Source organism: Doryrhamphus excisus, linkage group LG6 (genome assembly GCF_037039965.1).
Source record: "Doryrhamphus excisus strain RoL-2023G ecotype Guam linkage group LG6, RoL_Dexc_Guam_v1.1, whole genome shotgun sequence".
Classification (NCBI taxonomy): Eukaryota; Metazoa; Chordata; class Actinopteri; order Syngnathiformes; family Syngnathidae; genus Doryrhamphus; species Doryrhamphus excisus.
The window spans coordinates 18,446,017-18,459,419 of NC_136362.1; the positions used below are offsets into that span (position 1 = coordinate 18,446,017).

Genomic DNA, 13,403 nt, shown 5'->3' on the forward strand with positions numbered 1-13,403 from the left:
GTACACTTAGCAGTTGGTGAGATCGTCTGTGTGGCTACCTTGAGGCTGAACTGGTACATGGGGTTGATCTTGTTCAGGTCGTTCATGATGAAGTAGAGCAAGGAAGCTCTGACAGCGACTGGACGGTAATACTCTCTGGCTTCGTTTATCTTCACCTCATTGACTTTAGCTTCCAGAACCTGGAGGCAAGGGATGAAGAGTGAAGAGAAGATCTTCTTCGTTCTCTTTCGGCTCACAGCAAATCAATCTCCTCCATCCAACCCTGTCTTCTACATCTGTCTCTCTCACACCAACCATCATGTCCTCCTTTATTACATCCATAAACCTCCTCTTTGGTCTTCCTCTATGCCTCCTACCTGGCAGCTCTAAAAGCAGCATCCTTCTACCAATATAGTTACTATCTCTAAGCCTCTAACATGTAGTGTCCCTCTGATGTACTCCTTCCTGATCCTATCCATCCTGGTCACTCCCAATGAGAACCTTTTCCTCAGTGGCACTGTCTCTAAACCAGGGGTCTCAAACATGCGGCCCGCGGGCCAAATGTGGCCTGCAGGACACTAGTTTGAGGCCCCTGCCTTGATATGAAAGTTTAATGTTAGTGCGGCCCGCGCAAGTTTGATATGAATTGATTAATGTTAAATGTTAAAGGTTAAATAACTGTTAATAGTTATCCTCCCTATCCTTGCGGAAGTGGTAAGTTTTTGGCTATTTAAGTTTAAAGGAAATAACTTGAAGGCTATTATTATTATTATATTTATTTATTTATTACTGATTGATTGATTTTCTTTATTCTTGATTTGTTTATTTATTTTTCCTCTTATTTTGTGTAGAAAAATAAAAAGTAAGATATTTGAGAACAGTGGAATGTTTTATCAGAGCTTTTCTTGTAGAAAATTGGAACCAAAGCGTAGTTTTTAAAATTTTTTTGTTTTTAATAAATGCTTTTTTTTTTTTTTTTTTGAAAACCTGATGCGTCCCAGTCTCGCCCAGACCCGAGCTCCAGTGGCCCCCAAGTAAATTGAGTTTGAGACCCCTGCTCTCGACCAAACAACATCACTGGAGTGCAGAAAAGATAGTTGTGTTAAATCACCACTGTGATAGTAGATAGCAGAATTATACAAAATGTAGTGGAGAGATTCATGGAGGGGTGAGCTTTTTAGATTTAGGTTATGTCCAACCTAGATTCTTTTTTTTTTTTTTTTACACATATTAACATAAAGTTTGTCCAAACAAATGTACCTTCAGTTGTATCAGCCTTTCAAATGGGTCAATACATGGAAGAATCAAGGGTGGTCTAATCATTTTTCCATGCATGTATGCTCCATGTATGTGTTACAGCATGTTGTCCATCCATCGGCAGTGTGGTAAATGTTATTATTTTTTTGTCTGCAGCAACAACAATAATAAGGATTTTACATTAAAGTCTGCACACTCACCTTCATCTCAATCTCAGCAGCAGTATGCTTTGTGCTCTCTAGCTTCTCCACCAGCACATCGTCCCCCAGGAAGTTACTCTCTGCTGCAGACAACCTGGTCAGCAGCTCGTCTTCTAGAACTTTTAGCTCAATCTTAAACATGTTCTGCTGTTTGGTCAGTTCACTCTGCAGGTAAATGTGCATACATATAGTGGATATTGACACAGATCGAAACTGAAGTACAATCTATGAACTATTGTACCTTGAGATGCTCGAGGTCGGGCCTCTCCTGGTTGACGACCTGAGCCAACAGTTGGTCCTCCAAGCCGTCCCTGGTCACAGTAAAATTAATAAGGGTGGTCTGGGCTTGAATCTCTGGCTTATAGTGCGGGTTGGCCAGTTTAGTGTGAAGGATGAGTCTGAAGCTGGGATGGAAGAAGCACTCCTTGTCTCCCACTTTGATACAGCTGAAATACAAGTTTGGAAGATTCAGCATGAGTAAAGAAGACACAAAGTCACAATCACATGCTTTGTTACCTTCCCTTTTTGATGGTGTGTCGTCCCAGGAGGGGGTCTATAACCGGATCAATAGTCTCCTCAAGGTTTTCGATGAGGACGGTGTCTCCTGATACTACAGCTTGCTCGATCACATCAACATAGCTGAGGAAGATTGGAAGATTCGGCATTATGAAAACAGAAAATATGTCATCCAGCAGAACCTGTTTAAGCCAATGCTATGGCAATTTAGCAGGTTATTGAATTTGCATCGTGTTAGTTGCTTGGGTAGAATAAAGTGTACTGCACTGTAAGGTATGGTTGATTTCTGGCCTGAGGAGACTAAAATTGTAGAAATCGCACCCTTTCTGACCAAGACTGACAACTTTGAGGCTGCCACCATAGCGACTCTTGATCCACTTGATGCCCTGCAGCTGAGGGTCAATAAGGAGAGGCCAGCGTTCACCTGAAACAACACAAACACACCCATTTATTGGCTTAAGTATTAATTAGCCATTTTATTGCGTATTTTTTAATCTACTATTCTTGAACTACTATTAATAATAGATATTAGTGATGATGGTGATGTGGTGCAGTGGATCAACTCACAGTTTGTGAGGATGGTGGCATTCTGAGTGGACATTTTGTCTCCTGGCAGGCCTTCATTATTCCACAGGGCTATCATTGCATCATCCGTCAGCATGGACACTGGATCCAAGTCTGCAGTCATGGGAATGGATATCTGTTGGAGGAACAATCAACAAAGTTAAGAAAAATGATTGGCACTAGGAAGATGATTTGTGTTGACAGCTACACAAGGTTGGAACATCATACAATTTAATCCTTGCCGTCATACGTAGCAAAAAAAAAAGAACATACTAACAGCGAAGGGCCTTCTAAAAAAGTGACTGAAGATATAATAATACAAGTAAGAAACTGTAGTGTATTACAAGAACCAGACTGTAATTTCCCCCTAAACAAATAATATGATAGTAATGAGTATAAAATGTAATATAACAAGAGAACAAATTGAGTTGTGGGCTCCTATAGAGCAGCTACACACAATAACCCACACTGAAAACTTTCTAGATATTCCAGAATCTGCACCTATTCCAACTGTATTTACTTGGATTTCAAGTCTGTTTGAATGTATTCCACCCTTTGCCTGGCTGCAAGCATGCCCACTCCACTGTGATTGGTCACACTCCCAAGCTCTCCCAAGTACTTCCAGACTACTGCCGAACCCCACTTTCTAATTTTGTGGGTATAGGAGTTCATAAGACATGAACGGACCCTTTGGAGAGCTACTTGAAAAGTAGTTAGGAGCTTTGGTAGCTCATATTAGTTACTGGCTGGAGACCCCTGACTTACCATGTATGAACTCAAAGAGTGGTAATGTAGGTCCGCGTTTACTGAGTGCAGGCGTTGCGTGTCCGCATTAATGCACCCTTCCTGGCTTCAGCAACAGTTTGCCGGATATTTCACGTTCATATTCACAAAAACAGTAAAGTGCAGTTGACATATGAAAATATTTTTTTCTTGCTGGGATTCAACAACCCCAACCACTTCTGCCTGAGCTTGCCTCATCAAGAGATTTCCTGGGAGCCATAGATAACAGAGCAAAGCAGAGCTGTGGGGAGCACGCCTACAGCGCATGCCCATACACAGAGCCCGGCTCCCTGTGACATCACAAACAGCCACTATAAAAAAGCTCTCTGAAACAGAACCATCCCAAACCTCCTTTATGGCTCACTTCCAAATGCGCAAACCTCATTATCTGAAATTTTGGCATCGGTTAACATGAGAATACAAAATTCTAACTACATTCATAGGTCAGAAAAGTGGAAAAAAAGCACAACAGGTCCCCATTAAGAACAATAATAAGACGTCAGATTGTGATGTCGTCATTGTGAGAGTTTTTAACAGTGAGACCTTCTGGCTGAGGAGGAAGGGCATCCATAGGTTGTCCAGCAGCTCCTTGCGGTACTTTTTGGAAAAGGACCCAGCATAAGAGATGAAGGCTGCAGTTAGGAGGACGTCTCCACAAAGAGTGGCCTCCTGTTCATGGTACTGTGCCACCGAGTGGGCCCAACGCACATTTTCACTCTAAGTTGCACAGCAAATAGTAAAATGCAAATTCAGACACAGTTCTATTGAGGAAATTTAACCAACCAAGTGTTATTGCAGCCACCTGCAGCCCTTTGACCAGACGATTGGCTAATTCGATTGTCTTGTTGGTGCGGTTAACATCGTCTTGAAAATGCAGTTTTTCTGAAGTGGCTTTCTCGTACGCGCTTGTCAGCTCTTCCAGGCTGCCATCCAACTCCTAAAAATGATTTAGAAATTAAAAGTTGAAAGGATGAAAATGTTTGCATGGTTAAAAAGCTCAGACAGAGACTCACAGCGAGTTTCTTCCTGATGACCTGGAGCTTCTCGGCTGCTTCAGCTAAGTCAGCGTTGGCTTGCGACAGACACATTCTCTTCATCTCCACTTCACAAAGTACCTGTAGACAAATGGTCTTCAATGCTTTCTGACATGTACACTGTTTACTGTTACACTGAATGAAGAATAGAGCTGTACTCACAAAAATCTATCCATGGCAGCAGAAACATTGGGGAGAGGAAAAATGTACTTAGAATACAAATACACATGGATCCATTCTGATACAAAGAAATACATGCAAAACAGTTAAAATACACAAAGAAAATACACAATATAAAACATAATTTTGAACATCATGCCTTTACTCTATCATTGTTTTTCCTCAAAGTAATTAACTAACGAGAGTATTAAAAAAATGTAAAAAATATTTTCTATGCCATAACCTCAAAAACGGGGCTGCACGGTGCCCACGGCCACACAATCAGGAGATCGGGAACACTTGGGGTTTCCTCCCAAAAACATGCTAGGTTAATTGGCGCCTCCAAATTGTCCATAGGTATGAATGTGAGTGTGAATGGTTGTTTGTCTATATGTGCCCTGTGATTGGCTGGCAACCAGTCCAGGGTGTACCCCTCCTCTCGCCCGAAGTCAGCTGGGGTAGGCTCCAGCATACATACGACTCTCGTGAGGATAAGCGGCATAGAAAATTATGGATAGATGGAACTTCAAAAACATTCTGTCAATTTAATTCACTTATCGAGTCTGGAACAATTTAACCACGAGAAATGAGGCACAATTCTAAATTATATTTTGTATGTGCGTACCTCGTGGAATCGGATCATATTGATCACCCAGGCACAGAGTCCAGCTGCTGCGGAGGATTTGTGCCGCACAAACTCAGGGTTGAACTCGGGGTCACTAAGGTACTCGTCTCTCACAACCTTCACTGTGGCCTCTGGGATGTGCTCCTTGTTAAAGTTGACCAAGGCCTGCAGGAAGTCATCCACCTGGATGGAATGAGAGTACTAGCATGACTCTTTCATATTGGAACATATTGTATTTTTGTTTCACTTTAACTACCAAACGCATGCTTTCTATATGTTAGAAATTTCTGCACTGGTTTTATTACAAATTAGGCAATATGAAGATGTGAACATGAAATGATCACCTTGCTCATGACCACCTTGGACGCCTTCCAACTGCGATCCTTGGGAATCTTGCCCTGAGGAGCGAGCAGCACCAAAACAGCTGCAGTAACATTGCTGACGATAGCCGGAGGGTTTGGGAACGTCCTGAGCTCGGTCAGATTCAACTGGATGGGGCACATGAACTCTTTTTGCATACCGATCCAATAGAGATGAGTTACAACAGTGAAAACATAACGGCTTGTGCTCGTTACCCTGTTGAGTGTATTGAGGGCTTCAATAGCAGCTTGTAGGGCTGGTTCAGCCTTAGCCAGGTCGTTCTCTGTCTCCCGCTGCTGTTTGCTTACCTCGGCTTGAATTGCTTCCACCTGAAGAAAGATGTTGGATTTCTGTAGTGTGCCTATCCAGTCATACCAATTGGTGGTCAGTGAGCACACACAGCACACACTTCTTACCTTTTGCTCCTCAGTGTCAGCAACCGCTCTCTCTTGGTTGAGCTTGTCTGTCTGTTGTCCTATTTTAGCAATGAGAGCCTCAATGTCCGTGTTCCTCTGCCAAAGCTCAACCTCTTGCACTGCAAGCTTGGCTTTCAGATCCTCCACCTGCGAAGAAAATGAAGGAACATGATATTGAATGTAAAGGAGCTGAGAGATGACAACATTATTATCGCTGACCTGGGAGGCTGTGCTTTGCAGCTTCTGCAGGCCATTCTCTAGTCTTTCTGTCTTCTGGCTAAGCTCTGTTCGTTTTTTCCCCAGCAGGTTGCCATAAAGCTTCATGAACTCCAGGAAACTCTTTGGGGTGGTGTAGTTAAAGTGCTTCTCATTCTGCTGGTACTTGACACTCACCTGTAACAAAGAAAGACAAGCGGTGATGGCAAAGAAGTGGTCAGTAACTCTCATGGGGCATCGCTTACCTCATTGACACTGGTGTGTGCATAGGAGATAAACTCACTGATAGACGATCTCACATTTGGCTGCAGTGGATTAAATGCAAACAAAATGATCATCAGCGGTATTAATGATGGCTGAGCAGCTTTCACCTTACATCTACATACTATCAGTACGACAGTCAAGAATGTTTTTAAAAGATTATCTGTACATGTACAGTAGGGTGCATCACATTTGAATGGGAAATTTTAAATTCATAATATCAATTTGGCTGGCATTCCATTTTTTTTGTAATGAACATAAAAATGTCTTTTGCAAAGTTTTTAGGAAATCCATTGAGATTTAGGGGTGCCACCTCACACATAAACTTTTGTAAAATTTCGGAAAATGTGCAATTTCTAGTCTTATTGCCAAAAAGTTGACCTGGAAATGTTGAGTACAATTAACTTCTATACAGCATCATTTTCTATAGGTTTATCAAAGGGGGCCCAGACCAAAGACCAAGCTGCGACTGCTAGTCTGAAAGGAACTAGTTGTTGAGGGCAGCATCTTAGGAGAGCTGGTGGGTTGTGCTGCACAGTGCCTATAATAATAAATGAACAAGTGTATATCAGATTATGTAGGACTACAGTACCACTCTCAATAAATATGAGGCATCAGCAATACTGTCTACTCTATATTACTGTTGTTGATGTTATGCTTGCTCAGCTATTAGCTAACTGTCATTAGCAAACTGTAGCTAGCTCATGTTAGCTACAGTATAGGCAATGAGCACTAAATACCTATAAATATGACTACAAATCATTCAAATTACAAAGACAAAACTGCAAATTTGCTAGTAATATGTAATAGGAGAATAAATACCAACAAAAACATAAAGATCACCTCAGAGTTCTTGAGCTGCAGTCTTTGCTGACCTCAAATCTCCATGGCGACCATTGAACTGTTCACCAATTTATTCCACAAAGACAGATGTATGGTGGCACCCCTAAAAAAATATTTTATATGTGTTGTTTCTACATATATTGGAACACTTTTAGTACCCAGCCATATCAAAATTCAATAATTGTGTTTTTTGATGCACCCTAATGTACAGTAATAATGGCTCATAATGATTGAATTCATTCATTTTCTATTATTTGCCAAAGAAAACAGACATTGTTAAAATACCACATTATGGGAATAAGACAATAGTGAGTACGTAAAGACCTCCAGTCCAGGTATCTTCTCTATGAAAGTGGAGCTGACAGACTGCAACGCGAGCTGCGGCCACGGGTGGAACCAATCAATAGCCGTGCAGTTGACCAGAGCTGGAAACTTCCGTGCACGTGTCCGCAGTGTGAACCCCACTGGGGAAAAACACAACACCACCTGGAGGGTAGAGTAGAGGATATACTGGAGATGCAGAGCACCAAAACCATTCGCTAGTATGAAATGTTTCAGACCTTGAGCTGTCTTCGTATCCTTTCAATAAAGAAGCTCCAGCAGTTCTCTCTGGAATCTACAAGTCCTAAACCTCGCAGTTCCATGCGCACTGACGACATGATTGTGTCTACTTCTTCATCACTAAACAGGTCTGGGATGTCTCCTGAAAAGATCCTGGTGCTTAGACTTAATTCTCAGTAGTACAATGTACAATCTAATGGGATCCACTCCAAATAGTGTATCACAATCAAAATGTAAAGTTTAAATTGATACTATCAAAGCAGTACAAATTTACACAAGAACAAGTCACCTGACGCCAGCATGTCATTTATGAGTACCAGGAAGCATTCATCGGGAATCTGGGCATCCGTATGAAGGAAGACTGTACCGATGTTCTTCACTCCTACTTTTATGTACAAGGCTGCTATATCACTCTGGACAAAAGAAGAAAAAGAATGCTGTTGTTTGGACATACACGAGCATCAAATTAGGGACAGTATTGGCATAACATCAGCATAGTATTGTTTTTTTTCTGACGATAATATTGCTACGCGAGCCATGACCTCATCAAACAAGCTTAATGTCCGTGGTGTGGAATCTGTTCCAATTTTTATAAGGCATTTTGTCCCAGCAAAACTCATATAGGCACTTGCCTTGTATATTTATTACCTAGCTTTTGAGTATTAAGTTGCTGTGTGATGAGTTTAGCGTTGTATGTCACCAAATTAGAGCATAGTCAAAAATTAGCTGCACTTCTATTTAAGCCTCAGTATTCAAAGTATGTATGAATAGTAAATAGTAAATAGTATGAATGGTTGTTTGTCTATATGTGCCCTGTGATTGGCTGGTGACCAATCCAGGGTGTCACCGGCCTCTTGGCCAAAGACAGCTGGGATAGGCTCTAACATACCCCTGTGACCCTCATGAGGATAAATGGCATAGAAAATAAATAGATGGATGGAAGTTTGCATGGGTGCAAATATAAAAAAAATATAATAGCTTTCACTCTTCAAGAGTGTCTATTTTTGGCCATTCACCACGAAGAAGGTCACTGATGTTGGGCATGAGGGCCTGCTGCTTCACTAACGCTCTTCTAATTAAATGTGTTTCCCAAATGTGTTTGATAAGGTTCAATTCCATCAAACTCATTCAAGCATGCCTTTATCGACTTCATTTTGCACACAGTCCTGCAAAAAAAAACGAGTGGCCTTCCACAAAATGCTTTCACAAGGTAGGGAACTTTAACCTAATTATGTTAACATAAAGGGCAAACTATGATGCTTAGTTCTATCCCCCAGTTGAGTCATTAAGTCATTAAAAGTTTTGTCTCAGTACGTGTGTGGGTGTGTGTGCTTTACTTTGAGGTCATTGAAGCTGTATCCTTTACGCAATGTGATCTGGAAAACTTCCAGCATGCTGAGGAAGGCAGCCAGCCGACACAGACTCTGCCTGCCACTGCCGCCCACCCCCACGAGCAGGGCATTACCGTACGGAGCTTCCAGGATGCGGCTTATTCGACACCTGTGTAGAAGCATCACATAGAACAGTATGAATGCTATGTTTCTCATATAAGGCTCCTATGTGTCATTGTCTTACACATGCTGGATCGCTTCTTCAAACAGCACCAGGTCCATGACAGCATGCAGCTCATTATAATGCTCCAGAGCATCAACAAGCACCTTTTGGAGTTTCTCCCAGTCTGAAGCCTGACCAACGAAGAAGCCGTTTGTAATGAACTTCCAGACACTCTAAAAATCTTAATTTTTTTATGAAGAGTCCATTAAATTTCTATCAAAACCATGCAGAAAGGTAATTAGTTTGCTAATGAATGTGCATTCTTCCTCGCTTATTCAGCCAGATTAGATATGACGGCCGCCTTGGTCCATCAAGGCCTTTGAATACAGAGCTTGAAATTATCCCCAAAGTAAATTAATTGAAGTCCAAATCAATTAAACGCACCGTACTTGACAGAGAATTAATGGATGCACGCAACAAATCAACATGGACTCCTGACTTGAATACAACTTACCAGGTGATAGCGAGGCTCTCCCACACCTTGAGCAAAGTGACAGTACACCAGAGGCTGGTGGATGAAAATGGATTCATCTATTCCCTGGAGAGATGCAGCATGAACAGAAATTATTTAAGCAAACTACCACAAAATGTATTAAACCTTATTAGGTTTAGTTTACCTCAAAAAATCTCTTGCCAGTGTCCAGCAGGATTTTGTTGAAGAGCTCCACGTCTTTCTCTTCCATCAGTTTGTCCGAGTAGACCCTGGAGCTCTCATGGAGCCACAGGTGAACAAGGTCCATGGGGTATCGAATACACTCAGGCGGGGCAAACAAAATGCCCTGTACACCAAGTCACAGAGGGTGCAGCATTTAATACCGAGAATACAGTTGATTTGCACGGCATACAGGATTACCTGGAAGATGTTGGCAAGATCTCGCAGGTTGAAGATGTAATGGAAGCGTATGGCTGTGGGCAGGAAGTTCTGACTGATTTTCTGGTGCAAAGAAATGGCAGCCTGGAGAAGAAGATAGTTTGCATTGTAGCAACATGTGACACGTTCATTGACATCCATACGTCACTGATGGTAAGAATGCACCTGAATGAGAGTTCCGACTGATCGAGAGACGCCGTAGCTGAATCCCCCCTGCAGGAAGTGAGCTGACAAGATGCTGGAGAAGATGGTGGCTAATGCATCAGCACTGGGGAAATGGACTGCAAACACTGAGAAATGTCTCTGGATAGACAAAGGAGTTCAAATCATAAAAATTAAACTGATTTCATATGGGTCATATGTATGTTTATATATATATCCAATATGGTTATTTTGTTTCAATACTAACTATTATAACTATTATAAATAATTCATTCATTAATTTTCTACCGCTTATCCTCACGAGGGTCGCAGAGGGTGCTGTCTTTTTGTGAGAGGCAGGGTACACCCTGGACTGGTCGCCAGCCAATCACAGGGCACATATAGACAAACAACCATTCACACTCACATTCATACCTATGGACAATTTGGAGTCACCAATTAACCTAGCATGTTTTTGGAATGTGGGAGGAAACCGGAGTACCCGGAGAAAACCCACGCATGCACAGGGAGAACATGCAAACTCCACACAGAGATGGCCGTGGGTGGAATTGAACCCTTGTCTCCTAGGTGTGAGGTCTGCACGCTAACCACTAGACCGCCGTGCAGTGGTATTTTAGGATTTCTGAGGCAATTGCACTTCAAATACTGACGAGTATTCAAGTTCTTTCAGTGTTTATTTCTTGTCTTCATACCTGTAGTCGAGGGTTTATGGAGAAGCTCCCAGCTGTTGGGTTCATGCAGGTGATGTACTGACAGTTACTGATCTCCTTTACTGTCAGCTTTTGTCTGTCATACCTGCAAAGGAGAGACTTACTGTAAGTGGTCAACTGGAAAAGGTGAGGGCTTTGGAAAATGTTTGCCTCACCAGTGGTTGTAGTCCAGGTGCTGCCGTATGAGAGTGTGTGGCTGGACCGTCCCATACACATCCACCTCGGGCATGTTAAGGTCATCAATGAAGTAGATGAGTTTCTTTGTGGTGGGAGGACCAAATTTACGGCCAGCTTTCTTCTCCAGCGGCTTCTCCAGGACACCTACAGTTTTTTTTTTGTACATTTGTGATTTGTAATAATGATTCGATTTGATTGCACTGTTTTTGTTATTGTGAACAAGGAAGGTATATCTTCTTAGCTATGATATTTTGACTTAATCCATGTGATGTTTAGGACTAAACACATTATCTGTGACTCTTACGCTGCAGCATTGCTGAGGTGGTGTAGTAGTTGAATGGGACTTTGGCCACCATGTACTCCTCTTTCAGCTTGGTGACTTTATCAGACACCAGTATGGTCTTCCCCACCCCTGCGTTGCCTACCAACATGATAGGTTTGCCTCGATGTAGCAGCAGGTCCATGAAATACGTCAGACAGATGGTTTCTGGGGTGTGGACCAGCACCGTCTGAACACATACAGACAGTATAACATTACAGTATTATAAGTATTCCATGCTGTGTACACAAATACAGTTATCATTGGTACCCACCTGCAAAGGCACATCAGACTCCAGTTCAAAAGGAACCATCTTCTCGCTCCAGGGGGTAAATTTTTTGGTCTCGGGGTCTATAAAGTAGTCAAAGACGGTTCCTTGGGAGGGGAACTTCACAGCTCTCATTTCCTTGGACCACCAGCGGCTGAATTCAGCACGGTAGTCATGTAACTGTACCATGCAATGAGGGAAATACTAGCATTATTTTGAATATTAACACTACTGTAAATTCTATACTTAGTGGGGTGTTTATTTCACTAAACCACAAAGAGGATGGGATCAAAAATTGGAAATCTCCCATTGATTTTTTAAAATCAATTTGAGATTAACTTCTTGATGCTCTCAACATAATTCATATGAAGCTACTGACATATTGTAGCCTTAAGAAAAAAACACCACATCAGGATGTTGCCTACAGCCACAGCCATTAATGACGGTGCTAATTTGAGACCCCAATTTTTATTTCCTTTTGTAAAAGTTCATTTTGTAGATGTTAACTGAATAGAAGTGTAAGGGGAACATTTACGATACGTGTTATTTCTGCAAACGAGACAAAGAGTCAAAACACACGTGATCCTGGAAGAGCGCTCCTCCAAAGGCCCAGACGCAGGAAAAGACAAAGTAAACCTCGTAAAGTTCTCTTGGGGAGTCAGGGGGAGCATTGTCATCTGACAGCAGGCAGTCCAACAAGGAACACAGCGTCTGATTGGACAACACAATAAGAATACAACATATCTCAAACGTGGATTTTCTTTAGCTTCCAAGTGTCTAAAAGACACATCACTGAACAAGCTCTCCTTACTTGCACCATGCTGTTTTCTGGAATTGGGGTGATGGTTTTTAAGTTGCAGCGAACTTGTTCCAGACAGTAGGGCACGTACTTGTCAAATAGAATGGTGAGGTTGGCCCGTTCAGATTGAGCTTGTCTGGTCTCTATCCAGCTTGCCACATAACTGAGGACACAGTAAAGACTGAACTGTGGAGCAAAGGTAAGTACCTCTGTGTGTACATTTGTGTGCTTATGTCCTACGAGCTCCAGACAAGGTCCTGGGGGTTGACGTAGAGTATTCCCGCTCTGGACACAGTCGCAGGGGTAGCAGCTTTTAGGTGGGATATCTCAAAGAGGAGACGCATGGAGGAGGACAAACTGATTCTCTCGTTACTTGCCAAAGTTAATACCTTCAAAAAAAAGCAATTTGTAAATTTACAGACGATTAGAAGTTATGAGATGATCACTGACTTTATTATCGTCCATGACAGTGTTGAGAGACTCAATCCACATGGGGTCAATGTCCCCATCTAGAACAATCCATTTGGGGCCATCATGGGTAACTGATGTTAGTTCTCTCATAGTGGTGGAGAACACACCTGAAGCAGAAAAAGAGTCAAATTTTATTTTTGGAAAGCAAAGAAATATAAGTATTGATTGATTAAAAATGTGATGTGATTAATCATATTTTGGCCATAGTTAATCACAATTAATCACAGTTAGAGAAGTGTAAATGTTTGTGCAAATGTTTGTCTACTAAACATTATTTTAGCTTTGTCTTTTATATTGG

General features: G+C 41.9%; 1 protein-coding gene across 1 annotated transcript in view; it reads right to left on the bottom strand.

The window, feature by feature from the left end:
- dnah9l (dynein, axonemal, heavy polypeptide 9 like) overlaps window positions 1-13,403 on the bottom strand; it is a 34,173-nt gene that overhangs the window by 4,278 nt on the left and 16,492 nt on the right. Inside the window, exons 40-71 of the mRNA XM_058068098.2 lie at window positions 13,085-13,212; window positions 12,875-13,023; window positions 12,647-12,797; window positions 12,415-12,546; window positions 11,842-12,015; window positions 11,553-11,757; window positions 11,227-11,392; window positions 11,054-11,156; window positions 10,365-10,502; window positions 10,182-10,283; window positions 9,946-10,107; window positions 9,783-9,866; window positions 9,350-9,459; window positions 9,112-9,274; window positions 8,064-8,187; window positions 7,774-7,916; window positions 7,538-7,699; window positions 6,355-6,414; window positions 6,113-6,286; window positions 5,894-6,040; window positions 5,693-5,806; window positions 5,462-5,605; window positions 5,118-5,300; window positions 4,313-4,414; window positions 4,102-4,236; window positions 3,843-4,016; window positions 2,520-2,652; window positions 2,274-2,376; window positions 1,953-2,075; window positions 1,678-1,882; window positions 1,437-1,601; window positions 39-179 (exon numbers count right to left, since the gene is read on the bottom strand). Coding sequence (XP_057924081.2) covers window positions 39-179; window positions 1,437-1,601; window positions 1,678-1,882; window positions 1,953-2,075; window positions 2,274-2,376; window positions 2,520-2,652; window positions 3,843-4,016; window positions 4,102-4,236; window positions 4,313-4,414; window positions 5,118-5,300; window positions 5,462-5,605; window positions 5,693-5,806; window positions 5,894-6,040; window positions 6,113-6,286; window positions 6,355-6,414; window positions 7,538-7,699; window positions 7,774-7,916; window positions 8,064-8,187; window positions 9,112-9,274; window positions 9,350-9,459; window positions 9,783-9,866; window positions 9,946-10,107; window positions 10,182-10,283; window positions 10,365-10,502; window positions 11,054-11,156; window positions 11,227-11,392; window positions 11,553-11,757; window positions 11,842-12,015; window positions 12,415-12,546; window positions 12,647-12,797; window positions 12,875-13,023; window positions 13,085-13,212 — 4,499 coding nt within the window. The remainder of the gene's footprint in view (window positions 1-38; window positions 180-1,436; window positions 1,602-1,677; window positions 1,883-1,952; window positions 2,076-2,273; window positions 2,377-2,519; window positions 2,653-3,842; window positions 4,017-4,101; window positions 4,237-4,312; window positions 4,415-5,117; window positions 5,301-5,461; window positions 5,606-5,692; window positions 5,807-5,893; window positions 6,041-6,112; window positions 6,287-6,354; window positions 6,415-7,537; window positions 7,700-7,773; window positions 7,917-8,063; window positions 8,188-9,111; window positions 9,275-9,349; window positions 9,460-9,782; window positions 9,867-9,945; window positions 10,108-10,181; window positions 10,284-10,364; window positions 10,503-11,053; window positions 11,157-11,226; window positions 11,393-11,552; window positions 11,758-11,841; window positions 12,016-12,414; window positions 12,547-12,646; window positions 12,798-12,874; window positions 13,024-13,084; window positions 13,213-13,403) is intronic.